Raw genomic sequence first — 27,945 nt, 5'->3', positions numbered from 1 at the left:
TAACAAAAACACTGATTTTATATTCAGAAAATAGTACGTACAAAAAAAGACAGAGAGAGAGACAGAAAACTTACACATTATCAAGAAGTTTTCCAAAACAATAAATATATATAATGATATGTTTAATTAATTATCACATAACAATAAAACTAGGTACATAAAACACGAGTATTCTTCTTCATTTCACAAAAAAAAACACGCTAAACAAAAATAATAATTTAATTTCTACTATATTTGAGCTTTCAAATTCAAATTTACACAAATACACTCTCACACACATTACACACAACGAAATATTATTTTATAAAACGACGTATAAAAAAAGGAAAAAAATGGTAATAAAATATACAAAGTATTGACAGAATAACGAGAGAAAAAAATCAAATGAAATAATAGTAAAAAAAAAATGATAAAATTCACACATTTAAGTACACAAGGCGTTCATATAATAGGTACTTTTACATAGAGTAAGCGAACTCCACTCTATAGCATTACTTAAGCACATAGCTTTAGCTATCTTTTCATAAAATCTCTTCCTATCTATACAGGTACCCGCCAAAATAGGTCCACAAAAATATGTCCTAAATCATCTCACATTACTTATGAACTTGATCAGATCAAGTATGTCAATGAGAATTTGATATCATCAAAAATAAAAATAAAATACCCAATTGGTTAAAAATTCGTATCGTAATCAGATCTTCTTCTAGAATATCCGCTGCGGATACTTCCATTGTAGTAACTATTACCATTATTACCGTAATATCCATTCCAACCTGATCTCCAGCTATCGTAGATATTCGGCATGCTGCCATCGTGATAATAACTAGATCGCTATTAAATAATAAAAAAAAAATACCATTTAGTACAGATAGGCACATACAATACGCAGGTAGGTAATACAATATTATTAGATATATTATTATTCGAGTACAAGGAGGGAAAAAATCAAATTACTTTTTTGAAAGGTTTTTCATTCCAGACATCTTCCATATTGTATAGATCATCAGCTCCGTAATTTTCGAAACCGCCCATGTGACTTTTATTCAATTCGTTCAACATCTCTTCGGTTAAGGCGGTCGGATGTTTCTTTGAATTTTTATGCCTGCTGATTACCTGTAATTTATCATTCGCAAAACCGTATATAGCTCGTTGACGTTGATTTGGAAATTAACATTTCGTCTATATGCAGATTTATCTCCAACATTCGTAATAGCGGTACCTAAACCTATGCTATATATACAAGACGCAGGTATTTTTTTTCCTTTTTATATATGCCAATGAAATCGCTCTTAGGAATATTGCGATCTTTTTTTCCCTTTCTATCTTCAATCTTGATACTTCGACTTCATAAAGCCTCTTTTTTTTTTTTTATTAACGTAGAAAAATAAATTACCATAAGTGTCTTTATACAGCATAGGCACTTCTCATAGATGATAAATAGATTTATTTTTCATTTTAGTATATTTATATTCGTTATTAAACTTTTAGCACGGTGGCCGCAGGCTTAACTCTATACGAATTCCTCGTCACTTTTCAACTTACCACAGTGATTCCAAAAATCAGCACGAATAACAAGGACGCCAATCCTATAACGATGACTGCAATGGCCCATTGAGGTATCCACATATCTTGTTCGGCCATTCGAACTGCCGGTGTAATTGTTTTCTGAATTACTGAAACAGTCGAAGAAGAAAAAAATACGTTTTCGTTACGTAATCGAATCTGAATCACGTTGATGATATTACCTACTTATATGTACTCGTAGGTAATAATATGAGGTATATTAAGTCGAATTTTTGGATAAAATTTCAAATTTATTAAACAAGTCGTGGCTCTAATCAAACTGCATCGTAACATAACGCAATTGTATCGAGTAAAATGATAACGTAATCAGCCAATAATGATACAGGTAACTAAACCCACGGCTCTATAATCGTCTACATAATTAATAAGCGCATATTCTGTAAGTCATTTTAATTATACGCTTTGTACATTTTTATGATACCGGGTAACTTAATACAAATTCTGCGTGTAATATTTTGGTAGGTGATTTACGACAGCTTTTCTTGTGTATCTAACCCGAGTTATTTTGCCATCTTCAAATACGAGAAAGTATATTGAGCAAATGAGTAGGTATACTGTGAGAATTTTTTTTCAAATAGACTGATGATAAACTCGAATTTTTTTCTTTCGTTAAACCTAATACAGCGTGAATTCTCACGAATTTGTTGAAATTTTAACCATTAATAAGAAGTTTTATTCAAACACGATATCGTATTTTTTTAAACCTCATTATTTAGTGGAAAATGGAAATGTCAATGAGGCATTTTTTTATGTACCTACTATAATATTATTTTTTTTAATTCAAAAATTTTTTAAAAAAACATGAAAAAAAGGGATAATGTTTCAAGAAAAAATAAATAAATTTCAGCTGAAAAAAATGATAAAAAAATTTTTTTTGGTAAATTTTGGTAATTTTTTGTGAATAACTGAAAGTTTTCAGTAGGTAAACTACTGTCATATTCCAAAAAATTGCAGACAATGATTTTTGGTAAATTACCAGTTATTTTTTCAATTAATGCCATTACCTAATGGTATGTATTTTTTGTCAATTTAATGAATTTATCGGCAACTTTAGGTAAATTACCAGAAATTTTAGGTAAAATACCGACCATTTTTAATGATTTGGTGAATGCCTGGTAATTTTTGATAAACTTTTGATCATTTTCGCCAAATTATTATCAGTAATTATTGGAAATATCAATTATTGGAAATATCCAATAAATTGAAATTGTAATTTCAATGAGGTAAATTACTGATAATTTTTAGATCATCTACACTTTTGGTTATTTTGACTCAATTATAATTTATAAGTAGCTTTCAGGGAATTTTAATAAATTGGAATTACAAAAACTTTTATGGTAAATTACTGGTAATTTTTGGTGAAATTACAGGTAATTTCTGGTAAAATTACAGGTCATTTCTGGTGAAATTACAGGTCATTTCTGGTAAAATTACAGGTAATTTCTGGTAAAATTGCAGGTAATTTTTGGTAAAATTACTGGTAATTTTTGGTAAAATTACTGGTAATTTTTGGAATAATTACTGGTAATCTTTGGTAAAATTACAGGTAATTTTTTTTTTGAAATTACAGGCAATTTTTGGTAAAGTAAAATTCAGGTAACTTTTGGTAAATTATTGGTTACTTTTGGACGGTAAATTAATGGTGATTTTTGGTACACTTTTAGTCATTTTTGCTTAATTATTACTTGTGATTTGTGAAGTTGTAAGCAGTTTTCAGTAAATTTTGATGAATCATTGAATTGGAATTTCTGGCAATTTCATAGTAAATACAATATACGAGTAGGTAACTAGTAATTTCTTGGTAAATAATTGGTTATTTTTTGATAAATTGGGTACTGGCAATTTTTTAGTAAATTGATGATAATTTTGTAAATCACGGCTAATTTTTTATAAATCACGAGCAATTTCTAAAAAATCGTTGTAGCCTTAATCGTTGGTAAATTACTGTAACTTTCGGTAAATTATTAAAATTTTCAATGAACAAGATACCTATCAATTCTAATTTTTGGTAAAAATTATTATCATGTTTTTTATGTACTAGTAATTTTTGGTAACTTCCCATAAATTAAAATCACTGACAATTTTCCAGTGAATTATTAGTGTTTTTTTGCTAAATTAAGTTACTAGATATTTTTTTGACATATTACTAATAATTTGAGCTCTGGGAGGATACGTGTCTACTGGTTGCAGTTAATTTGTGAAGGGTGGCTGGGGGGGGGTTGTTTGTAGAAATATACCGAATAAATGATTGAAATAATGTTTGATTCAACAAGATCTTATTTTTTAACATTTTCTGTCAAAAAAAAAATTGATTCTAAAGTTTTGAAATTAAATTTACAATATGTGTGTGATTTCTAGGTACTCGATCCTTGCTTTTTCAGAAATATATTCGAGAGTAGGTACACAACTTGTGAATCCTTAAGAGAAAAAATAAAAACGAAAACATAATTATAAGCTTCAACTTACCAGTGAAATCTGTATGTACAGGATCGATTACAAATTTTCCCAGCTTGAGTTGACGATAATCGCTGTTATTCGATAACGTAAACGTCTCGCTGGTCACCATTTCTTGGACTAGGGTTTCGTGGAAAAGTCTTTTCATATCGGCCGTGTTCACCGTACGGCCAAGATCGCTAAGTTCAACGAAATAATCCACGATTACGCTGCCTTCGCTGTAAATAAAACACAGTCGTTTAGATATTAGAATACATACGACTAAATGAATCACTTATACAAATAACTTGAAATATGGTAATCCTACAAAAATATTTGCTCAATAATCGTTTCAAGCACCTCAGTATCAATTATCAGTACAGAGATTTTCGAAATAACAGCTGGAGAGTAAATTTCTCCAGCTTCAGTAAAATGATGGAATGAAAGCAAAAAAAACCCAACTGATAGAAATAAGAAAGGTACTAATCTAAAAAATCATTTTATTCGAGAGACGATGGACAGTCTTTCCTTTCATAGGGAAACCATCCCAGCTAACTTCTCTGAATATAACTACACAAGGAGCCGGTCGAAAGAACGATTAATTCTTAACGAGAAAGAATTAAAAAGTTAATGACTCATTTCACTGCCTAAACGAACTTTCATCTCTACCTCTCACTTTTGGCTAAACAAATTAACTTTTTTTTTTGAAAAAAAAAGGTTGTTTTGACGAAAGCCTAGCACGATTTTTTGTCCATTAAAAAATATTCAAAACATCATCCAACTCGCGGACTGTTTTAATGTAGCAACGTAAATGAACGTAGCAGCTAAGCCACAACTCCAGAGCCGAATTTCTTCTCAAGAAAACCTGAATCATGCTTCTTAATTTCATAAATATTTTGTACCGAGGAACTGAATTTTTTTAGGATTGAAAAATAACATTCCTGTTTTCAAGATCAAAAATTCTTTGTTGAGATGTTAGTTTGGCGAGGAGAGGAGGGCGAGGGAGGAAGAAGGATAATTCTACTCTCTTTCAAAAAAATGAAAAACAAATAAATAAATAAATAATAAAAATGCGGTTCTCTTGCCAGTTTCTGGTTGCAGAGTAGGTACGAAAATGAGCTCAAAATTGAGCGTTCGTTCACCATTTTTTGCAAAATTTGATTTTTCAAGGAAAATCTGTATTTTTCCTATGACGGTCGCTACAAACTGACATTGAATTCGGACTCAACGACCTCAAAGTAGTCCAATAAAACACTTTTAAATACCTCGTTTTTTTTTAATTGAAAAAATTTTAAAGCGTTACAAAAAAAATACTCTTTACATTTTTTTGAGAAAAAACTTTTTGTCACTGATCAAGAAGAAATTTTGGCTATGGATGGGGGTTTTGGTACGGTAAACTCATTTCTGGCGTTAGAATTCTCCTAAACAGATCCGTTCTCACAGAAATGGACCATTTTTGAGCAAAAATTTCAACCGAAAGTTAATTTGGGAAAATGTAGGTACGTTCTTTTTATGACGTCTCATTACTATGTCGATATCGCTGAGAACGAAGATGAACTCAAAATTGAGTGTCAGTTCGCCATTTTCCAAAAAAATTCATTTCTCCAGGGAAAAGGAGACGATTACTGAAATTTAATACCGTACTCAGACTTTGCAGGGTTCATACTGAATTTTTTCCAAAAAAAAATGCATAAGTTTACACATACATAGTAGCCAAAAACGCTCAAAAAAGTAATCAAAAAACTAACCAAATAGAGGTGACCAAAACATGGATAAAACATTTTGATGTAGCAAAAAAATCATTTAAAAAAACCTAAAACTTTACAAAATAAAATGTTCCGGTTTTAATTTTTAAAAACTTGAATTCCCTACTTGAACTATTTAGCTACGTTTTGTTAAAATAAAAAAAAACAAAAAACGAGATTTTGACAATTCTAGCAAGAGGAAGGACTTTTCGGCAATTTTTGGCAAAAGCAAAACTTGAAAATTCTTTTCAAAAATTCAACTTTTTGTAATTTTTAAAAAATTTCAACTTTTTGTAATTTTTAAAAAATTTCAACTTTTTGTTATTTTTAAAAAATTTCAACTTTTTGTAATTTTTAAAAAATTTCAACTTTTTGTAATTTTTAAAAAATTTCAACTTTTTGTAATTTTTAAAAAATTTCAACTTTTTGTAATTTTTGAAAAAATTTCAACTTTTTGCAATTTAAAAAAATTTGGGTCAACTTTTTATAATTTAAAAAAAAATTTTAGCAATGTGGCTGAAAAGCGAGAATTTTTGTCAATTTTTGAAAAACGAGCACTTTTGACAATTTTTGGCAAAAAAGTGAGATTATCGAGTAATGTTTGGAAAAAAGGAGAGACTTGAAACTTTTCTAAAAACGATAATTCTCTTCAAAAAGCAAAATTTTTATAATTTTAGCAAAAAGCAAGATTTTTTGGAAATTTATTTGACAAAAAAACTACCCTTTTTTTGTAATGTTTGTTAAAAAAAAGCGGTACTTTTTTGCAACAATAAAAAATTGAGTAGAACTTTAGATAATTTTTGTCAAAAAATCTATAGGTTTTCAAGCAATTTTTTGGGGAAACAATGATATTTTTGTCAGCGAAAAAGCAGGACTTTTTGACAATTATTGTCAAAACTGATATCTACTTACTTTTTTACAATTTTTATCAAAATATAAACTTTTATTCAAGGTAAAAAAGCGAAACTTTCGGGAAATTTTGGTGAAATTTTTTAAGAAAAAGCGATAATTTGGCAAGAAACGAGAATATTTTGCAGTTTTGGCTGAAGGCGAGATTTTTTGCTATTTCTGACAGAAAACAAAACTTTTAAAAAACAACTTCATCTCGATTTTTTGAAAAAAAAAAAAAAAACTTTTGATCTCGAATTGTACAGAAATTTCAACTACCTAGCACTATTTTTGGCATGACGAATTCATTCCCTCAGACAGAATTTCACCAAACTGATCCGATCTCTGGGAAATTCTCAAAATTTAAGGTCGAGGGGGAGGGGTCTAAAATTAACAATTCATCGACTAATTGACTTCTTTCGCATTCCAAGTTTGTAAAAATCAAAGGTCATATCATATGATTCATAAAAAATAAACCTCATTACCAAGAAAAGGAACCACAAAAGCCCTCGAGTTAATGAAAACCTGTCGTTATATTACATATAACAAAGAAACGCAAAAACAACAACTGCAACAATCTCCTAAATACTTACCTCTTTTTCTCTCACAATCGCAACGCGAAGGTAAAGTAAAACCTACTAAATACGTTGGTAATTTTCTTAATGGTTGTACGCTTAATTACGCTGCAGTAAAAAGATATACCTATGTAGAATGGAAAACGATGTTTGGATAGAAATTTCAAGAATGAACATCGCGCCGCAGCGAGCTTTTCATCACCCTGGCGATGGCGGTACCTACGTCGCGTCGTCGGTTCATACTACGCGTATTACACCCACCATCTCATGCCTTTGCGTCTTGGAAATTCGCGGCCAAATATGGCTGTACTCGATGCCATGTTTATTTATTAGAACAGAAATACTCGAGGGATTACGGGCACACGCTTGTTCATTTCCTTTCACAAATAATTTGCTATTCGAATACACGCTGTAGCTTTGGTACGAGTACACATACCTCTATAGTCTATCTCTATACCTATAGCTATGTACATTTGGCTGCGCCAAAACGAAAGTTTACCAGCGTAAATTTTCAAACCGGGGTACTTTTATAAATCTCGCAGGGTTCGCCTTGTGCCTCTATGAAAATGTGTTTATCGAATTGCGAATATGTGAACACAATATCACGCCGGAGTACGAATACACTCGTAATAAAATTTTCGACTATAAACCCCTCGTTCGTAGCTGGCAATAATACTACATATATTTACGCGTACACCCCCCTCCCCTCTTCTTTGTTCCCATTCTGCGTATTCGTCGAGAGCAATTTGACTTTATTTCATAAGCGGAAATTAATATACTGCGCTAGTCTGACTTTCTCTGTCTGTTTTTGCTTCTGTCTCACTCGCACAGCCATTTTCGCCGCATCAAATCCATCTCATCCTCGTGTAAGTGTATATGCCACATAGATAGATATGTATACGCGAGTATACGATATACGAATGACTACAATACGTAAAACCAATTCAGTCGTATGGAATTTCATCTTCGACGATGCGGAGAAATTTCCAAAACGAAAACTCGCCCGGGTATTTATGAGAAAGTACATTAAAGCGCCGATATGATTAATCGAATATTTACAAAAAGCTTTTAAACAGATTCAGATTTATTTTCGCGCCCTTTTTCTCTTTACTCGAAGATTTTCTTAATAATGATGTCTGCTCGAGAGCGAAATAAAACCGAGGAATTAAACGTCGTCGATTAAAAAAACATCTATCAAATATTATCAAATTATACGGCGGTTCATTTGAGCCGGCTGCTGTGAAAAATGTCGACGCGTTTATTTCGAGTTCTGAAATTATCACCTTTAGGTGGATTTTTCCGGCGCGAAATTTTCGGATATTGCGCTATTGGTAGGATCAATTTCGAAGAGAACTTTCGGGTGCGAATGATGAATCAGAAATTAGTTCCCACTACATTGATCCTAATAAGGATCAACCGATGAGATTTTAGGAATTGGATTTCATTCGTAGATTTTTTGGCGGATTTTGAACGTTTCAATTTGGTTTTCTTCTCACGGTTCGATCTAAATTTTTCAAAATTATAATTTTTTGGTGAGTTTTTGAGATTTTAGGAAAATAAAATATCTTCAAGAATTGCAAAAGAAAGTTAAAATTTAGGACGAAGCAATCATAAAACAATTGCCATTTTCAAATTCATCGAGAAATTTTAATCTACTTCTATGGGTCGAAAAAGCCTCAAAAATTCTCGAAAATAATGGTTAATTTTTAGGGTCAAAGATCCATATTTTTGAGCGAAAGTAAAAAATCATTGCCATTCTTGAGTTAAATATAAAATTTTGATACTTTTCACTAGCTCACAAGAATGGTTTTAGACCTTAGTCCAAATCATGAAAAGTCACGAAAAAAATCAATCTTTTGAAACTAAAAATATCAGTTTTGAGGGTAACGTAAAAATCATCGTTATTTTTGAGTTTTATACAAAATGTCAATGTACATTTTCAATAGGTCACATAGTTTTTGTCTAGATCGCGAAAATTCACGAAAAAAGTTTCCATTTTTCAAAATTCGAACCCAACGTAAAAATTATGGTCATTTCTTAGGTCAGCAAAAAATCTGAACCCATTTCATCAATCAGTCCCAAAAGTAGTTCAGTCCCAGATAAATCGAAATCCAGCACACATTTTCAGTCACTAAAAAGGTCCACGCCATTCCTCATCCTCCACAGCCTTTTTTCAACTTGAAAAATTTTAGGAGAGCAAGTGAGGGAAAGAAGACAAACATGGAAAATTTCGACCTTTAATTTTTTTCAACAGAAAACACGAAAGTTTTTCAAAAACGGACACAAAAAATTAAAAAATTCTCGACTCTACGAGTACTTGATTTTTTTTGGTGAAATTGCAATTTCAACAACTCAGGAGGTCAAAAATACGAAAAATTGTTGAAAATTCACAAAAAAAAAAGGTGCAACGGACAAACTGTCATAAACACATTAAAAAACAGCAGAAACTTCTTAAAATACTCAATAATGGTTTTAACAACGAGAAGAAAATATTGAATTAGAATATTGGTCAAAATAAAACATTGAAAATCACTTAAAATCGAATGAATGAATGAATGAAATAATTTATTTAAGGACGCTTCAGCATCATAGGCTTTTTTGCGTCCACAATACATTACACTATATGGGCCATCAGGCAATAAATTAACAATGCAAATAAACAAACAAACGAATCAAGCACAAATAGCATAACAAGTAAAAAATAAAGTAACATTGAAAAAATAAAGTTTTAAAGAAGGTCATAGATTCCAGTCTGTTTCAAAAAAGTGAAAAATGCCTGACAAATAGTATAAAATGGGATTACCTGTTAATTTTCAAAAAAATAAATTTGAAAAAGTCGTAGAGAATATTGTGATAAAACAGAAAAAAAAATTGTGAAAATCAAAAGCAAAAATTGAAAATTACGTTCGACCCTGATTATTATAAATGCAAAAAGAAATTATAAAATTGATCAAAACAGTGTGGAAAAATCATAAAAAGTAAAAATTTAAGAAAAATATCATAAAAATTGCTCAAAATATTGCGTAAAATTGTTACGTGTAAATGGAAGAAAATAATATAAAATTACAAAAAAAAGAAGTTTTACTTTCTTCCTATAAGTCTGAGAAAAGTGGAAAAATTTGTAAAAATATCACTCGTGTTTTGTTTTTAGAAAAATAATTACCAAAAAAAAGCACAAAATATCATGAAATATCATTAAAATTAAAAAAAAATAGCTCTACGAGAATTTTTTAATAAACTGATCAAAAAATGTTGAAAAATTGAGAAATTTGAAAAAATTCATAAATAGATGTCATTTGTGTTTTGTAGTAAAAAAGAGGCTTGAAATAGGTATCATGAAAGTTGATCAAACATTTAAAAAAATAAGTAGCTTCAGGTGTGTTTTTTTCAGAAAATGGCCATGAAACGTGACCAAAAAAAAAAAAACAACAAAATAACCATAAATTATGCTTGCAATTATTCAAAAATGTAAGGAAAATCAAAGTATAAAGTCCTATTGAAGGAGGGAGGATCAAGATACTTTTGATTCACTCATTAAAATGGGGGCTTAGCGACACACTGAGGGGTCGAACACAAAATAAAATTATTTGAACTCAGCGACTTCAAATTATTTGGATTCGATAGGTATTTCTGTAACTTTAAATTTTCCTAATTTTGCATGGATTTCCCAAAATTGAGGACTGGAGGAATCGTCTTCAAAAAAATAGCTGAATAGTTGCCCAAGTATTTGTATTCAAAGGCCTCACCTTCCAGCTGAATATATGATTGTATCTGACCAATGATAGCTAGGTTAGAACAGATCTAATCTAATCAAAACTCTGATCTGATTATATCTGATCACTTGATTAGATCTAGTTGAGTCCGGGGAACTCCGAATCTGATCTAATTCCATCTGGTCTGGTCGAATCAATCAAGTCTGATCAGATCTATTTAGATCTCCCTCATTGAATCTGATCCGGTCTGAACAGATCTCTAATCCGATCAAAACATCGATCTGATCAGATCAGGTCAACTATCAAGTTAGATCCATCCAATCACTTTCCGCCAGGGTCACACGTCCGATCTCATTCAAGAACACTAATGGAAGAAAGATTTAAGAGGGTGGGAGGGGGGATTGGATCGAAAAAAATACCAATATTCGAACTCAGGGCCTTCAAATTAATCCCAATCAATCAATCAGCTATTTTTATTGAATTTTAATCAAAATTGGAGGCCCGTTCTTCCCTGCCCCTGTATTCCAATGGGTATCAAAACAAATCATTTTGAAAACTGATTTACCTGTTAAAAAGAAAACGAAATAATTTCCAACAGAAATTATTTCAAATTTTTTAATGACACTTTTCAGCTTTCGTGCTCATAGTGGAATTTCAGCTTTCAAATTCCAGTTTATGGATTTAAAATTCTTTAAAACTCTGCGAATAGATTCACTCTCAAGTTTATCCAGTCATGATATTACTTATATCGTTTTTAGTTTTAAAAGCAACTTGACACATACACAGAAACTCAATAAAAACTGTAGGCAAACATGAGGTTTAAATTGCTAATTTATTGGCCAATTGATTACTAAAAAAAAAAGAAAAAATCCAATACACTGCCACGCGTACTATAAAGTGCAATTTCAACGAGCACAACTTACATTGATACAAAATATAGAATGTACTCGTACCTCGAAACATACCTACTCTACATAAAATCCACCGGCTATAAAATACAGATACTTGCAAAGAGGTAATCCTACGTAGGTATTTGGTACCTTGTGCCGTGTACAAACAATAAAAATTTGTCAATAAATTAGATCACGCCAAGACCAAGACGACGACCAGTAATACCTTTCTAAACAAACGCAATTCTTTGGCTTATTTAGCTCGTTGTACGCGCGTTTAAATAGCAATTAATCTACACTATGTGCTTACTGCCTACAGGTTCTTACGAAAAAGATTCTACGTAGGTAAGGTACCTACGAGTACGATGCAACCATTATGTAATAAATTAGACGCCGTAATAATTAAGGATATCTAATTCGTTTAATTACCTGAATGCGTCTATCGTTATTCTCCTATACCATCTACTTAATGTTTCAGAGCTTTGGAATATGTGCTCGAGCTACAACATGAAAAAAAAACAAAATTTTAACAAAATTAAAACCACACCACAGGTAATTTTCCATAAATATACATCGATTAAGTAGGTAGGTAGTAGGTACATTATGCACATTATAAATAGGTATAGATATTATACGATGTACGAGTAGGAAGAGGTAGTTATTCGTGAATACGGGAGCAGGGTGTGCCTAATGTGAAGATGTTAAGCCTCAAGAGATAGATTCAACCTGGTAATACAGACAGAACGAAAAATACCGAGTGAATACGAAGCTCATCAGTTGATTATTGGATTAATAGCCACAAGATGGCTTTTGGAGAGACTGAAATGTTGAGAAATTTAGACAAATGTGTATTTCAAAGGCTCGATCATCCTTGTATGTATTTTAAATAACTTTCTTAATCAAAGTTTAAAATTTAAAAAAAAAATTGAAAAATTGAAAGAAAATTTCACAAGGGAGGTATCCAAACTAACAGAAAAAAATTGATAAAATATTTTTCAAAAGGTAAAATACACGTACGGACCATTTTTAAATTCAAAATGTGAAATTAAATTGAAACATCTAAAAGAACATTTTTTCCAAAAAGATGTGTAGGTAATTTCTCAAAACTCTGTCAAGTCACAGACTAATATGTAATGTGTTGGCTTTCCAAACACCCCAAGTTTATAATTTTCAAGTTTCACTAATCCCCTCCTCTTCAACCCTCCCTTGAGATCAAGAAAATATGACAAAGAACGATATTGTTGCGTAGGGTATAAATTCGGTATTTTTATCACATTTTCTCAAAAGCGTAAAAATTGAAGAGAAGCGTCTGAAAAAAAATTCTCTAAAGAAAAGACAATAATTATGAAAATTGGGTAAAATAGAGTGAAAGAAACTTGGAAAACTGAACAAATTTCACGGCGATAATTTTTTTGTCCGAAATCAAAATTGAACAAGCTCGATGACATTCGAAGTGAAAATGAATTACCAAAAGTTCGCTCGCTCCGAAAGTTACTCGACTCCTTCAATTTGATAATTGGATAGGAAAAAAAAATCATCGTAAGGAAATTTATTCAGTTTTCAAAGTACCATCGTTCCTACGGGGTCATGGTCAAAAACTTTTTTCGGAATTGGTTTTTTTCCCTCTGCGATGATCTGTCCTTTCAATTTGACAAGTTTTTCCTCGACAATTCCCATCAAGCCACCAGACACTGCGTAAGTATAAATAAAAATGAATAATTCAATAAATCAGCCAAAAATACCAATAGTCGTGTTTCTATCGAGTTGACGAATTTCGTCGCAGTATCTAACCTTGCAATAATTTTACTCGTCGAACTTCGCATTTTATAGATAGGTACACGTCGAATGCTCAATCAAAGAAACATTTCTGATTGCATCAAGGGAGAAAAAACTCTCGAGCACGAGGTTAATTTAAAAATCGCTACAATTTAGCCAAGTTCGTCGCGTGTAACGTTTCAAAGACGAGACAAAAAGCTGCGCTGGTAAAATCCTTTTTCACTATATGCGTCGTAATTTACTTAAAAGGGCTTATATTCTAGAACGTAACACTTTGGTAAACGATAGCATCATCGCAAAAACGAAATTAGGTATTTACCGAGCAGTTTCACGTGAGCTTGGCGCTTGGCTCTATATGTATGGGTGTAATTTGAACAGAATTACAAAGCTAGATTCGATGTTTTGTTCATCGTCGAACGCATACACATGCCAACGAATTTTCATCCATTTTCAAAATACATAAATGGTACATCAGACGTAGATGTTGTAGGTATAGAAATAAGTAGGTACAAGGGAGCTAGATATATGTACATACGAGTACGTATATTACGTACGCATTATACATGGAAATGGATACACGTAGGTATATTACGTATACTCGTAGTAAGACGTAAACTTTCAAATTGGTGCATTAACGTTATTCTACGAATAGATAACGTTATACCTATATGTTGTACTCGTACCTGCGACAATCACCGTCCAGCGTACTGGGATCGTTCGAGTGAGATTTTATATACATAGCTAGCATAGATACCCCCCTCCCCCCAGTCGCTGCTCTCTTATATCTACAGGAACCAATTTTACGCTTCGTAACACAACAACCTAGCAAGTCGCAAAGTTTTCAAAATACAGATAACACCGAGAGTCGTCTAAGGAATACCGACCGGCGACCGTGTTGATTTATTTATCACGTTTCAAAATCACACAGAATGTACAATTCGTCGTCCTGACTCGTGAAACTGTACCAAGAATGTAAGTATTCGAGTATTGGAAAATCCAAGATGAAATCGGTGTCCAGATTTTACATTGCACATTTTAGCAAAAATTAGAATAATTTTCAATTCGACATTTTTCGACATGGATATGTTTTTTGGGCCGAGGCGCTCTTCAAATCTTTCCTTTATTTCTTGTAAAATGTGTGTTTTTCCAAATTCTCATAAATTTTACAATTTTTTCAGTAGGTTTTGGTACCTACCTGTCTAGTTTTTTTTTAGTTTTTTTTTTTTTTTATTATTATTAGAAAAGTCTTTCACCTACTACGTTCGAAAAATTCTTTGATTTCATCAGATTTCAATAGATACGTAAAAACGTTTTCATTTTTTCAATTTTTATTTTGAGAATAGATATTTTTGAAATTTGTTTTGATTCTTTTTGACAATTTTGATAAGGATGAAGAATGATCAAGGGCATAGAAAAATACACCTCCAGGTCAAATTTCAGACGCTGGATTTCAATGTTCGATTTTTGGTAAATTTTTGGAAAATTCAAGTGTGGCCCGTTTCAGCAAATAAAATTCAAAATTTGATCAAAAACCTGAGAATAACTTTTTTTTTTAGTTTCAATAAATTGCCATAAAAGAGCTTAATTTTAAATTAAACACTTATTTCTTCGGATTTACCATTTTCGAGACTCTTTCAATTGATTTGGGCTCAAATTTTGAAAACTCATTTCTGTCTCACTGTCTGTACAAATAAATTCCCTTTTTTGATTGTTTTTTTTGGATAAGAGAGATGATTGGAAAAATTAAAAATCCGCTGGAGGCTCTAAAAAAGCTCAAAAAGACCACCATTTGATTTTAAAAATCGTAAATTAATTTTGTAACTGTTTCGATTTATTTGGGCCCAAATTTTGGAAAATAATTTCTGCCTGTACGAATTCAATCCATTCCTTGAAAGTTTTTTTGAGATGAAGAGATGATTGGAAAGTTCAAAAATATGCTGGAAGCTCCAGAATAGCTCAAAAAGACTAGGGGTACTAATATTGATTTTGAAGATCAAAAATAGACTTTGTGACCCCTTTCGAATTTGGGCCCAAATTTTGGAAAATAATTTCTCCCTGTAAGAATTCATTCCATTCCTTAATAATTTTTTTGAGATGAAGAGATGATTAGAAAATTCAAAAATCTGCTGGAAGCTCCAGAATAGCTCAAAAAGACTACTAATATCGATCTTGAAGATCAAAAATAGACTTTGTGACCCCTTTCGATCGATTTGATGCCAAATTTTGGAAAACTGTTTCTGCCAGTACGAATCTATTCCTTTCCTTGATTTTTGAGGGGGAGGGGTGGAAGAGATGATTGAAAAATTTTAAAAACACTGATGCTCCGGAATAGCTTAAAAAAACGATCAAAAATTTTGGACCATTTTTGTGACTATTTTTCTAAAACTGAAACCCCCACAAATTCACTGGGAGCTCCAAAACGGCTCCAAACTACCACGAATCAATTATGGGGGCCCCGGCTTAAGTATAAACCAAATTTCACTTTTCAACTCCAATTAGATCACATTTTCAATTTTTCATAAAAAATGAGACAAAGCTCGAATATTAAAAATTTTCCAAAAAATCGAAAAATTGAATTCGGGCTTTGTAAGTAAACTTATGTTGTATTTTTGAATCAATTTTCAATTATTTTTCCATCTGGTCCAAAATTTTTCTTCTGGTTGAAATCCCCCCCCCCCCTTTATCTCTTTAATACGTTGACAAGAAATGAAATCGTTGATCTGGACAAATAAAAGCAGCATGTAACGAGTAAAACTATAATATCACGAACTAAAATTTTAGACACTGTGGGGCATTTTTCGAATTTTGGTAATTTAAAAAAAATCAAATTTAGGCCAAAATGTGAAAAAACCAACATCTTACCAAATTAATTTGGACAGCTAAAATTTGGTAACTTACATGGTGTGGATGTGTACCTACTTTTCGACTCCGCGGATCGATTTGGAACGATTTTGAATCATTTTGAACAAGTCTGGAGCCTTCAGGAGATTTTAAATTTTACGCGGTGAAGTTGGTAAGCTAAAATTTACTTTGTACATTGTACCCTAATTTCAACAAGCTGAGTCGCTTGAAGATGGTTTCAAGGCGTTATGGAGGCTCCAGGGAAATTTTGGAAATTCCGGATTTTCAAAAGATGCCATATAAAAACTGTTCAATCAAGTTTAGTGCCTAAGTACGAGTATAAACTGCACGTTTGGTGCTTGTTAGTGACTTCATTTTGTCAAAATCATTTTCTGATGATTTGAAATCGTATATTTCTCCAAAAATTTCACGATTGAACCTTTGAAAAATCCACAAAAAAAATGAAATTCAGTTTGAGCCCAATTTTGGACATGCTGAATCAATTGAAGATGGTTTTGAACCGTTTTGAAACCTCTGAACCCATCTGGAAAAATTCCAAAAACATCCTATCTGTCCAATTCATTTTGAAACTTCTTTCAAATGTCTTTCACTGCGAGAAATTGCGCCAGCTGACCAAAAAAAATTCTACACCACCAACCCCTGCAGAGTCAATGCCAATAATACGGACTTTTCCTCTTTATCGATCTAAGATACCCATAAAAAAAATGTAAAAGATGCAGAGCAAATTATGAGTATAGGTAGGTAGGTACTTAAACCCAAAAGTAGACTGATTTGACATTAAATGACCCATACTCGTATGTATATTATTCTTCTCATAACGTATCTAAATTCTAAGTAACTATTTCAGCAAATAAAAATGATTCAAAAAAACTCACTTGATGTTGCACTTCATTAGCCAAACTCCTCCACTCTTTGGTATTATGATCCAATAACTCCGGCACCCATTTAACACCACTGACCAGTCTGATGGATCCGGCCAAATCACAATCATGGGAGCATATACCGGGAGTAGTCGGCTTACGAGTGGTTGTCGTAGTAGTAGAGGTAGTCGTGGTACTTGGCGCAGTAGACGTTTCGGCTTCAGCTTTCTCCTTAGCTGCTGCTTCCTTGGCAGCTTGTAAGAGTTTTTCTACAGATATAGGACTAGGGGTTGGAGTCGACCAACCTGTAAACTCCGTGCTACTCCTGGAAACATGCACATTGCCAAGAGTTTTAACTATACAAGCTCGACTGAATTATAAAGAAGAAAGTTTGCTTTACTTCGGTATAATGTTTAAGCTGCGAGTTATAAAACTCAAATAACTTTAAACAACTGCTTCGGTGTAAAGAATACTTTCTTTTTGCATAATAATGACAAGAAGAATTTCAACAACTTTTCCAACTCGTTCGCGAGTTTCGACTGCGCGCTGCGTGGTAAATATTTATAATACAATGTCAAAAATGAAGAAAATCGAAAGAATCACGGCTCAACTAACTTTCGAGCAAATAATCCCATACTTAATTAGGTTCAAGGTGAGAATGGAATCAAGAAAAGTTCGTCAGCCGAAATGAATCGATAAATATTTGAGATTTCTTTTTTCGCTATTCAAAATTCAACGATTGAAGTATAGTTTATAACATTTTTGCAGCACGAAATGAAAAATAGATACCTACGGGAAGTCAGATTGTAGATGGTAGAGTAATTTAATGCATTGGAAAAATCATCATAGGTAGGTTACTACATAGTTTTTCTTCACAAAATAGGTTAGGTATGTAAATGCCAAAATTCGAACGTTACTTCATCGCTATCTAATCAATTAAGTAAAATTAAATTATCAACTCACCTAACGGGCCAACCCTTTTGTATATTGGGTACTTGGAATGGTAACAAAGACGACTGTTTGGCCGGTCCGGCGGTTTTAGGAGTAACAGGGGGTGCTGGTTTTTTATTACCACCCGGTCTACTCGGGAATACAACCTTCGAACCGCTGCTGCTAGTTTCCTGCTTCGGTGTACTTTTTGGCACTTCGGTCGAAGAATAATTGGGCGGTAATAATTCGTTGGTTTCTTTGAACTGGATTTTACCCAAAACGGATTCCAATTTCGGTGCACCGGTCGTCGTCGTGCTTTCTAATTTAAATCCTGGAGGTAAAAAGGCGCTTATATCTACTGGTTTAGCTTTATTTAATATGGCAGTAGGAGCAGTTTTTGATTCGGTAGCTTTCGTCGTCGATTCAGCAGACTCCGTTGGTTTCTTAGGTTCGACTTTTTCCGTCTCCGAGGTGTCTTCTGCAGGAGGTTTGTATCCGGGCGGTAGGAACGAGCTAACGTCGTCGAATTTTATTTTCACTTTCAAATTAGATAAAGAATTCGATTTACTTTTGCCATCTTTTCGAGTGGTTTTTTCAGTCGTGGTCGTGGTCGTCGCAGTTGTCGTAGAAGTTGAGCTGGGCTCTGCAGTCTTCGAGCTTTTGGTCGTACTGGCTGGGTTTTTAGGCGTGAAACCAGGTCGCGCCTTGAAACCGTCCGGTAATAATCCGGTGAGATCATCGAATTGTATGGTATCGAATAGCGATTTATTACGATCGGTTTTCGGCTTCGTGGTGGTTCGTTTTGCAGCTGGTATGAATTTCCTGGTGAATGGTTCCTCGTCTGAGGATTCTGTCGTGGTTGACGTGGTTGACGGCTTCGAAGTTGTAGTGGAGATGTTAGGTATGTCTAGTGGTTGTTTATCTTGCGATGGGAAGGCGCTCAAGATACCGCTCGATAGTTCCGATTGTACCTGAAATTGAACATTTTAATTAGAAATTGAAGCACGGTTCTGAAATTCTGAATGTTTGAAACATATGCACATACGATGCTGATATGACTAATAAAATGGGATAAGGGTATCTGAAGTTGAAACAAATTACAAATAACTCCTTATCTAAAAAGGTGGGCGTGGGCTTATGAGGTAATTTTTTGTTTTCTTCAAGTTCCAATTAAGTATAAAGAATTTTTTTTAAAGCAGAAGAAAAACTGACAAGAGGCTTTTGGGAAAGTTCGGAAAATTCGAATTTAGGCCATAAAAAATAACAAAATTAGCGAAGGTGTTCGAAAAATTATGAAATTTCCAGCAAATTTTGGTAATATTTTGTGCCATGAAGGTCTTGACAATGTACCTTCTGCAAAAAAAGTTCGGTAGAGGCACCATACTTTTTCAGTCACTCAATGGCTTTGGCCCCTTGAATGTTTTAGTGACTCATTCGATCGATCCCAGTATAAAATTACCTATCCAAAATACATCACAATTTCTCAACACTGATTACTTTTTTTGGAAAAAAAAAACGCTTCAGAAACTCAAAAAAGCTGAGAATGTAAGCTCCCATTTCAAATAGAATTCGAAAAAAAAAATTATTGGAAAAGTACATTGATTATGAGCTGAGTTTGAATATTGCCTATGTTTTACGACCCGGACCCTCTCAACACCCCTTCCTCAACAATGCACTCGAACATGGAAAAAAATGTGTTTTAGGTGGTGTTTTTTTCACAGCAAAATTTGAAAATACAAAACAGTCCAATTTACTAGATTTTAAACAGCTATAGAAATTTTTAAAAATTTATCAAAAAATACCAGTGAGTTAATTTACTAAAAAAAATGGTCAGTAATTTTAAATTTACGAGAAAATTACTACTAATTTACCAAAAAAATTACCAGCAAATAGCAATTTACCAATAAAATAACCAGTAATTTATGGAAAAAAATTACCAGAAACGTACCGGAAAATTACTAGTAATTTACCAAAAAATTACCAATCATTCACTAAAAAATTACCATTAATTCGCTTAAAATGTTACCAGCAATTTACCAGAAAGTTACCAGTAATTTACCAGAAAGTTACCAGAAAATTACCAGAAAGTTACCAGAAAATTGACAGTAATTTACCAAAAAATTACCAGTGATTTACCAAAAAATTACTAGTAATTCACTAAAAAATTACCATTAATTCACTTGAAAAGTTACCAGTAATTTACCAGAAAGTTACCAGTAATTTTCCAAAAAATTACCAATAATTCACCAAAAAATTACCAGTACCTAACTTACCAGAAAATTGCTAATAATTTATTGGAAAAATTCTTGTAATTTACCAAAAAAATGACCAGTAAGTACCTAGATATAATTTACCAAAAAAATAACGGATAGTAATTTTGCAAAATTAAATCAGAAAAAAAGTCGAGGTTTTTCGAGGGTGCTGAGTTCAATATGTATTCAGTAATAAATTTTCTTTAATAGACCACTCAATACCCCTCCAACCTTCGAATTTTGAGAAAATTATGCTATAAAGTGCGATATTTTGTTTTGTACTTTGTAAGTTTGTAGTCGTCGAGTCAAAATTGGTTTATGCTCATTTTTTAAAAAATTAAATCTCTTTGGTTTCTAAGCATCTCCCTTTCAAAATAATTGAAGGCGATGGAGAACTGAATCAATTTTTTTTTAACTTTACAGAACTTTTATGATTTTTTAAACCATGTTTGACTATTTTCAACAAATATTCAACGTTTTACTATTCACATCTTTTCCTGTTCCAAAATAAATTATTATATTTACTTACATTTTTTTTAAATTTGAAGTGCGATTTTAGCAATTTTTTGAGAGAAACAAGGACAATTCATCACCTTTGAAATTTTTTTTCATCCAGCAACAAATATTTCAAACTTTATTTGTAACTAAACGCATTTTGCCTACTCAAGTTTTTTTTGAAATGGCCCATACTTTATTCTATCTATTAAACAACTTACTAGAATATTTTCGAATATGCAATTTTCTTTTTGATGTCAATTTTGGTCCAACTGGTAAGCTCAAATCACCTTTGAAAATCAATTTCGATTATTTTCTCAATCTCACGTCAAAATTGTCAAGGGAGTTGCAGAACATCAACATGCAAATGACGACAGAAACCTTTTTTTCGAATTTAAGAAGGATAGTAACCTAAAAAGCCATCAGTCACAACGAGATTTCAGCTTTTCAAGTAATGGAAACATTCACCTACCTAAAAGAAAGTTGGGCGATTCGTAGGAAAGGAGCAGTTTCCAAAATAGATTGTTACACTAAAAATAAGAAATTTTGAGAACTGGTTTTCTTCAATGATTTCAAGCAATTATTTACGTATTTATTCCATCCAAGTACATACATTGTTTCATCACTCAAACTCTAATTAAAATGATCCATAATGATGAATTAGAAGAAAAAAAAAGTAAATAGGTAACCAGGTAACAGAAAGTCAAGTTCGAATTCTATTTTCAGCATCAAAAAAAAAACTACGCAACGAAAAACCCTTCCATAAATATGTATAAGTTGAAAATAATATCCGCGACCTCAAAACACCACTCGCAGGCACACAGAGTAATTGTATAAACTCGAAAGCATCGAAGCCGAAGAGACCATTGCAAAGCTTTCTTTGATGAAAACCGATACGAAATTCGACGCACGTTTTTTGGCAAAATTGAAATTCAAAGTTACAAAAGTTTTATCAATTTTGGCGTTTCGTTTTCAAACATCTTACACTGTCGAAGCTTTTGACAAAACTGCGAGTTTCGTACTAAATTCAGCCTCAAGGATTCGTCTGCCTCTGCTTGCTGCTTATTCAACGTATAAAATGTTATAGGTATAGTTAAATATAAAGAGACATGGCAAATTTTAGTTTGAAAATTAACATTATAACACGACGGATACGACAGATAGAGACATGAAGTTTCAATCGAACCTATTAATAATTTCGAATGATAATTTTCATCTTGGGCTTTACATGTACCCCTGTTGACTCGGAGATATACAATTTTCGCTTTCACGACCGAATAAAGAGGCGGTCAAATGAAATTTGTTCGCAGTTGGAGCGAAACGTCGATTACATATTATAAGGCTAAAAATTAAATTACAGTCAAGTTTAACGAAAGTAAAAGTTTCTCTGCGCCGGGGGTTATTATATCAAAGGTTAATTACCAAAGTTGAACGAAATTGAATAAAATATGGCAAAATTTTCGCCAACTAGAAAATATAGTATACTAGGAGAGGACGCAGCCATAACCGTACAGTACGCATTCGAACGCTCGTGAATAATTTCATGGATTAAACGGCAATGTAAACTTTTAAAGGGAAGACCTTTTCGAAACATTTGACGGCTTTTGTTGTTTAAACGTAAAAGATTCAACCATAACAAAAGCTGCTAGCAAGTTTTGACAAGCTTTGATAATCTTCGAGGAAACTATAATAATATAGACCTAACGAAAATAGAAATATCGTTTTATGGAATACGTGATCGAGTTATACCCCTAGACTGGAGCAGGAGCTCGACTCGACTTCATCTGCTGTCCAAACTTGCAACGAGTAAATCTGTTTAGATATTTTCCAAAATGAACATCGCGTTATTCTCTGATTAATCTCCTCGTATAATCGTATTACCGGATGATTTTATTACATACACGGCTGCCCTTCGCATACTTACTTAGTCGCCTCGTGTAAATGTAACAGGTGTTTGCGGATCACTTTTTTCTACAAGTTGACCGTCAAAACTTCTTTTTTTCCAGCGCTCTTGGCAAAAATAACTATAAGGGCGTAGTCGATACAAATATTCATTTTTTTATTCAATTTTTTGCAGCGAATTCTTCTATAAATGATTCTTTTTCTCATTTCGCAAAAAAAAAAAATTAAATGAATAACAACTGCAGGAATGAGAGTGTAGACTACCTATGATGTGAGAATTTGAAACAAGTCCGAAACAATTGTTTCTTATGGGAACGTGGTGCTTTATTGGTATCTAAGTGAGTATTATTTGGATGTAAAACGAGGTCATCATTTTATCTAACCGATGTTTTGTAAAAATACTTATGAGAACAGCCGCGTAAAATATCTACAAATTGAGCAAATTCCCCATTCTTTTGAGACTCAAAAGTAATAACAGGTACAGTGTCCAAGTTTCGTAATTGAATGTACGTACCGACGATTTGTGTTCTATTTCATAAATATATGTCCATCTGTGATTCAATTTACAACATTCAAGGTCAGCCATGCAGAGAGTAATGTCCTCTCGAGACTTGAGAGACGAGATAGAATAGAGCTCAGATGAAACGCTTCCCAAGACGATACAAAACAACTTAAGCAGATACACATTTGAATATCCATTAGAAAGGAGTATAAAAAATGTTTTGAAAAGTTTGGAAGGGGAAGGGTTATCAAAAAAACGAAACAATTTCCTCTTCGAAAGAAAAATTTTCTAAATCATGAATTTTTTAGGTAGGTAGGCATTAAATTGTAAAACGGTGATAAGTATTTTTTTTAAATGTAGTTGGAAATTTTTGTCTCTTTCAATTTTTTATTTAAAATTTTAGAAATTACTCAAGAATGTTGACGGTTTTTTCAAAGGGAGGGGAGGGGGATGGCTCGTGAGAAATACATGCAGATTAATTGGAAAATTTCTAGAATAACTGCAGAAAAAAATAGTTTTTGGAATTTCCCAAAATGTTGTACGTATAAAAATGAGTCCGAAAATTGGGTCATATTACGTAGGATATTGGACTTTTAAAATCACAAAATTTAGTTGCTGTCTCTCTCAAGAAAAGTAGGTACCAACGATATTGCGCTTCGAAATTTTTGAACGCGCATTTCAACATGAAGAAGTGCTGAAAATTTTTTTTTAAATGTATGTACTACAGATGGCCTTTGAGTGAGTACAACATCTCTTCAAATTTCAAAAAATTTGGTTGGAGTTTGACAAATATGAAAAGTAGAAATATTGAAAGAAAAGCCAGTTATTGAGTCACCGAAGGCCTGGGATTATTTAGAGAGCCAAAAATTTTACTAGGAAGTTTTTAGAAGACCACAACGAGCAATTTCCACTAAGAAATTCATTTTGAACCGGCAATACTCTTACTCAACAAAATGGCGAAAAATAAGCTTATCAAGCAGATTTTACTTTAAAAAAAAACAAAAAAAAGTTAATAATCTGAAGTAGGTGGGATGAGGAATTGGGGTCTGAAGAACAAGCAAATGTGTTCGTTTCTTTTTCGAAAATGGCTCTATTTTGAAAATCTACAACTCCGTTTTCCTTCCAGGTAGAAGAATTAAATTTTCTGCAGGACAACGAACTCGAGGTGTGTGTGTGAGAGAGAAATACTCTTTTCTTAGAGAATTTTGTCAACATTTAGACATTTTTTCCACGTTCATCTACTGCACTTATTTTTTTGAGTCAAATACACAAGCGAATTTTGGAATTTTTAAAACGGATATTCTGTCATTTTCGAGCTACTTTAGGTAGGTACTCAATTTTTAGAATGCTGTGTAAAAAGATTGTCAAAAAACAACATTTCCGCACTTTCTTTACATATTTAAGAACTTCAAAATCAAAAGAGAGTATTCGATATGACAGCTTCTTTTTTTTAAAAATTCTGCTACCCAACTTATTAATTAGACTATGGAGCTCAATAAAAAATGGGTGAACCAGAAAATCCACATTTCAATCCCACTTCGTTTATCCACGTTCCAAAATCTTGACCTTGAAATGTTGGTATTTTTTTTAAACCACGAATAATTCCGAATATTATTTCCTTAATTTTCATAAGAAATTATGGCTTATTTCGATTTCCATTAATCGTTGAAAAAATATTTTCACACATTTCTTCGAATTTTTAATTTTAATGTTAAAAAAATCAATTTTTGGCATAAATTATGAAATTAGGTGGATTTCTTTGAATTTTTTTTTGGGGGGGGAGGGCGGGTTAACCTTCAGCTAAGAAATATCTACGACTACGAGAGTTGAAAAGTTGAAATAATGCCGAAAGACCTCAGGAAAAGTTTGGACTTTAAACTAACCTGAAAGCTTTCCACTCCCCACTCAGCTTGTAATTCAAGCATCTACCTATTTACTTAACCATTAAAATGATTGCTATTCGCTTTGAAATTTTGAAAAATTTGCATCGAATTCAATTTGAACAAATAATTTAAATGACACTGGTTATAAATAATTGATCTCAAGGGATACCAAAAAAAAAAAAAAAAACTAGCTCTAGCATACTTGAGCACATAAGTAAATCAAACCACGACTCCATTCTCAATTTCTCGTCATCAAACCGATACCTAACTGAAATACTCCACCATCATCTCGCGTTTTCCATTTCATATTACGAAATTGGAAACTTTCTCGAGCTTATTATCGATGGGAAAGACGAAATCGTAGGGGTCTCTAGTCTCTCTACGTGTTATAAGCTGCCGACTGGTCGTTATCGTTAATAGACAAAAAAATGAACAACCGCAAGAAACAATCGTAATCAATGAAGCATTTCGATTGTATTTGAAAGGGTCGTAATTCACCAAAGGTTGTCGAGTTATAGATGGGTTTGTTAAGAGATAATTAACTGGGATACCCTCCTCATCCTATAGCTAAACCCCAAAATCGCTAATTTCGTCGTTTCTCAAAGGAGCACTAGCACTCTATACTCGTAAACACAGACAGAGGCGACGATACGAAATGAAAAATCTTTAATTTTATTGTCTTCGCTCGAATAAGTACAAGTCGTCGTTTGACGCTGTCGTTTAATTATAAACGACAAAAGATGCCGTTTTTATTACAATCACGTCGTCACTTGCTCATAATCTTCATAACGCTGCCCCATTATTCCACGAATTCCACCATTTTAACTTGACGCAGATTATACCTTACTGCTATAAGTATACGACATACGTGTGTTTCCTAACCTAAAAACTGTAGGTAAAGTGTGTGTACCCCCTCTCTCTCTCCATTTCAGTTTATCCGAAACTTTTTCATACAGATACCTACATATACTTACACTTCGAAAATACCAACGGATGACTAATTTACAAATTTAATCGTCTGCTTTGGCAATTACAATCAGTCCACGTTCAACCAGCTTCGCGAAAGTTTTTACGCTCGAATTTACTCTTCGAGTTTTTCCAGTTTATCTCGAGAAAAAGTGCTCGAGGAGAATGAAAATTCAATGATGAAATGGAATAAGTTTCCTTATCAAATAAAATTTTACCGTGTCTTCTTATTCGATAAGTAATTGTAGCGGAATTTCAATTTTTTACGTACTGCCACTTGGCACTATAAGCCTGCTCCAAAGTATAGATACACCTACCACTTTTGAAGATGAAATAAAGTTCAGCGTTTCGAAATCTATATCTACCATTTTGACGCCGGGATCAAATTTCTTTTTTTTTCTACAATCAAAATGCGTCTAAAAATAAAAACCGTGGAATAATTTTTTTCGAAATATTTCCGATGAGAAATATCATTCCTAAAGCTATGGATTTTTCGCGTTTTAATTCTCTCATATGAGAGATTGAATTACAATCTTTATCATTATTCTATATGCAGCGTTAAAATTGCATCAGATACTGAGAGTATCAAATAGTGGAAAACAAAAAAGCACATTATATGCTCAAGAAGCGTAAAAATGAAAATCGAAGGAACACAGCATTCATCACGCATAAATTTAATAATATCGGTATCTCGTGTCGAGAAGAATAGAAACAGTATCAAATATACTCGATTACCAACGTGCATCTTGTTTGCCATTTTTCGAGCGTTATTGTGACATAAGCAAATTTTGAAACATGTCGGATTCTTCCTCCACCTATCATGGTTCTCGAGTGACGAAAGGCTAAAATTGTAAATGACGAGGGAGGAAAATACCCCATCACCTTTCCATCCCAAGACTAGGCAAACATTCATACATGAATTCAACAGGGATTGTCTACATATGTTACAGAAGAAAGAAGGTTATTCTGTGACAGGACACCCTGTAAAAATTAATCTAAAGTTTTAAGTACCTGGGTACTTATCTAAGAATGAAAAAATTACTAACCTGATCCAATTTATCAATGATGCTTTCAGTAGACAAAGTCGAACTAGTCTTCGAAGTCGTATTAGCCACAATATGGGAAGCTTTTGTGGACGTCTCACTAGGAGCACTATCATTCGGATGTTTCTTATCAACGTGTGTCTTGGCTTCTTTAATAGATTTCGAATCCAATGGCAAAGGATGCTGCTCTTGTTTGATAGCCGAAGATGGTATAAATCTAGCCCCCGAAACGCTTCTACTCGTTTGAACAGATGCAACAATTATCCAACCTTCAGTCGTTGATGGTGTGATATCAGCGTCTTTACGTTCCGTGGTACGTTCTTCGTGTTCTTTGGAGGATTTATCTGAAGACTGTAATACTTTCTTTTTGACTGAAGCATAAGTCGTAGAGGAAGGAGCTATGGTGGTATCTTCTTGTATTTGGAAATCTTCGGTAGTAGGCGGCTCAGTCGAATCAATTACCGCACTGTCAACAAAACCTGAAAAATTACAACGTCTAATTAGTTTGCGAGCAAATTACGTGGAAAATTTCGCCCAAGCTCAACATATTCGACATGTAATTATAAAACTCAACCGAGACATCGTTAAGCGCTAAAGTAAACGTTTCAAAAGGGTTAAATTGGCTAAAGTTCAAAGTACCTAC

At 32.9% G+C, this 27,945-nt stretch overlaps 1 protein-coding gene across 1 annotated transcript in view; it reads right to left on the bottom strand.

Annotated features, from left to right (window-relative positions):
• The window catches only part of LOC135836250 (mucin-5AC), a 172,140-nt gene continuing 144,195 nt past the window's right edge, over positions 1-27,945 (bottom strand). The window contains exons 3-10 of the mRNA XM_065350964.1: positions 27,306-27,781; positions 18,293-19,230; positions 17,345-17,654; positions 12,261-12,331; positions 4,054-4,259; positions 1,546-1,676; positions 958-1,116; positions 1-834 (exon numbers count right to left, since the gene is read on the bottom strand). Coding sequence (XP_065207036.1) covers positions 676-834; positions 958-1,116; positions 1,546-1,676; positions 4,054-4,259; positions 12,261-12,331; positions 17,345-17,654; positions 18,293-19,230; positions 27,306-27,781 — 2,450 coding nt within the window. The 3' untranslated portion in view covers positions 1-675. The remainder of the gene's footprint in view (positions 835-957; positions 1,117-1,545; positions 1,677-4,053; positions 4,260-12,260; positions 12,332-17,344; positions 17,655-18,292; positions 19,231-27,305; positions 27,782-27,945) is intronic.

Source organism: Planococcus citri, chromosome 2 (genome assembly GCF_950023065.1).
Source record: "Planococcus citri chromosome 2, ihPlaCitr1.1, whole genome shotgun sequence".
NCBI lineage: Eukaryota > Metazoa > Arthropoda > Insecta > Hemiptera > Pseudococcidae > Planococcus > Planococcus citri.
The sequence above is the reverse complement of the archived record's forward strand: the minus strand, read 5'-3'. Positions and strand labels throughout refer to the sequence as shown.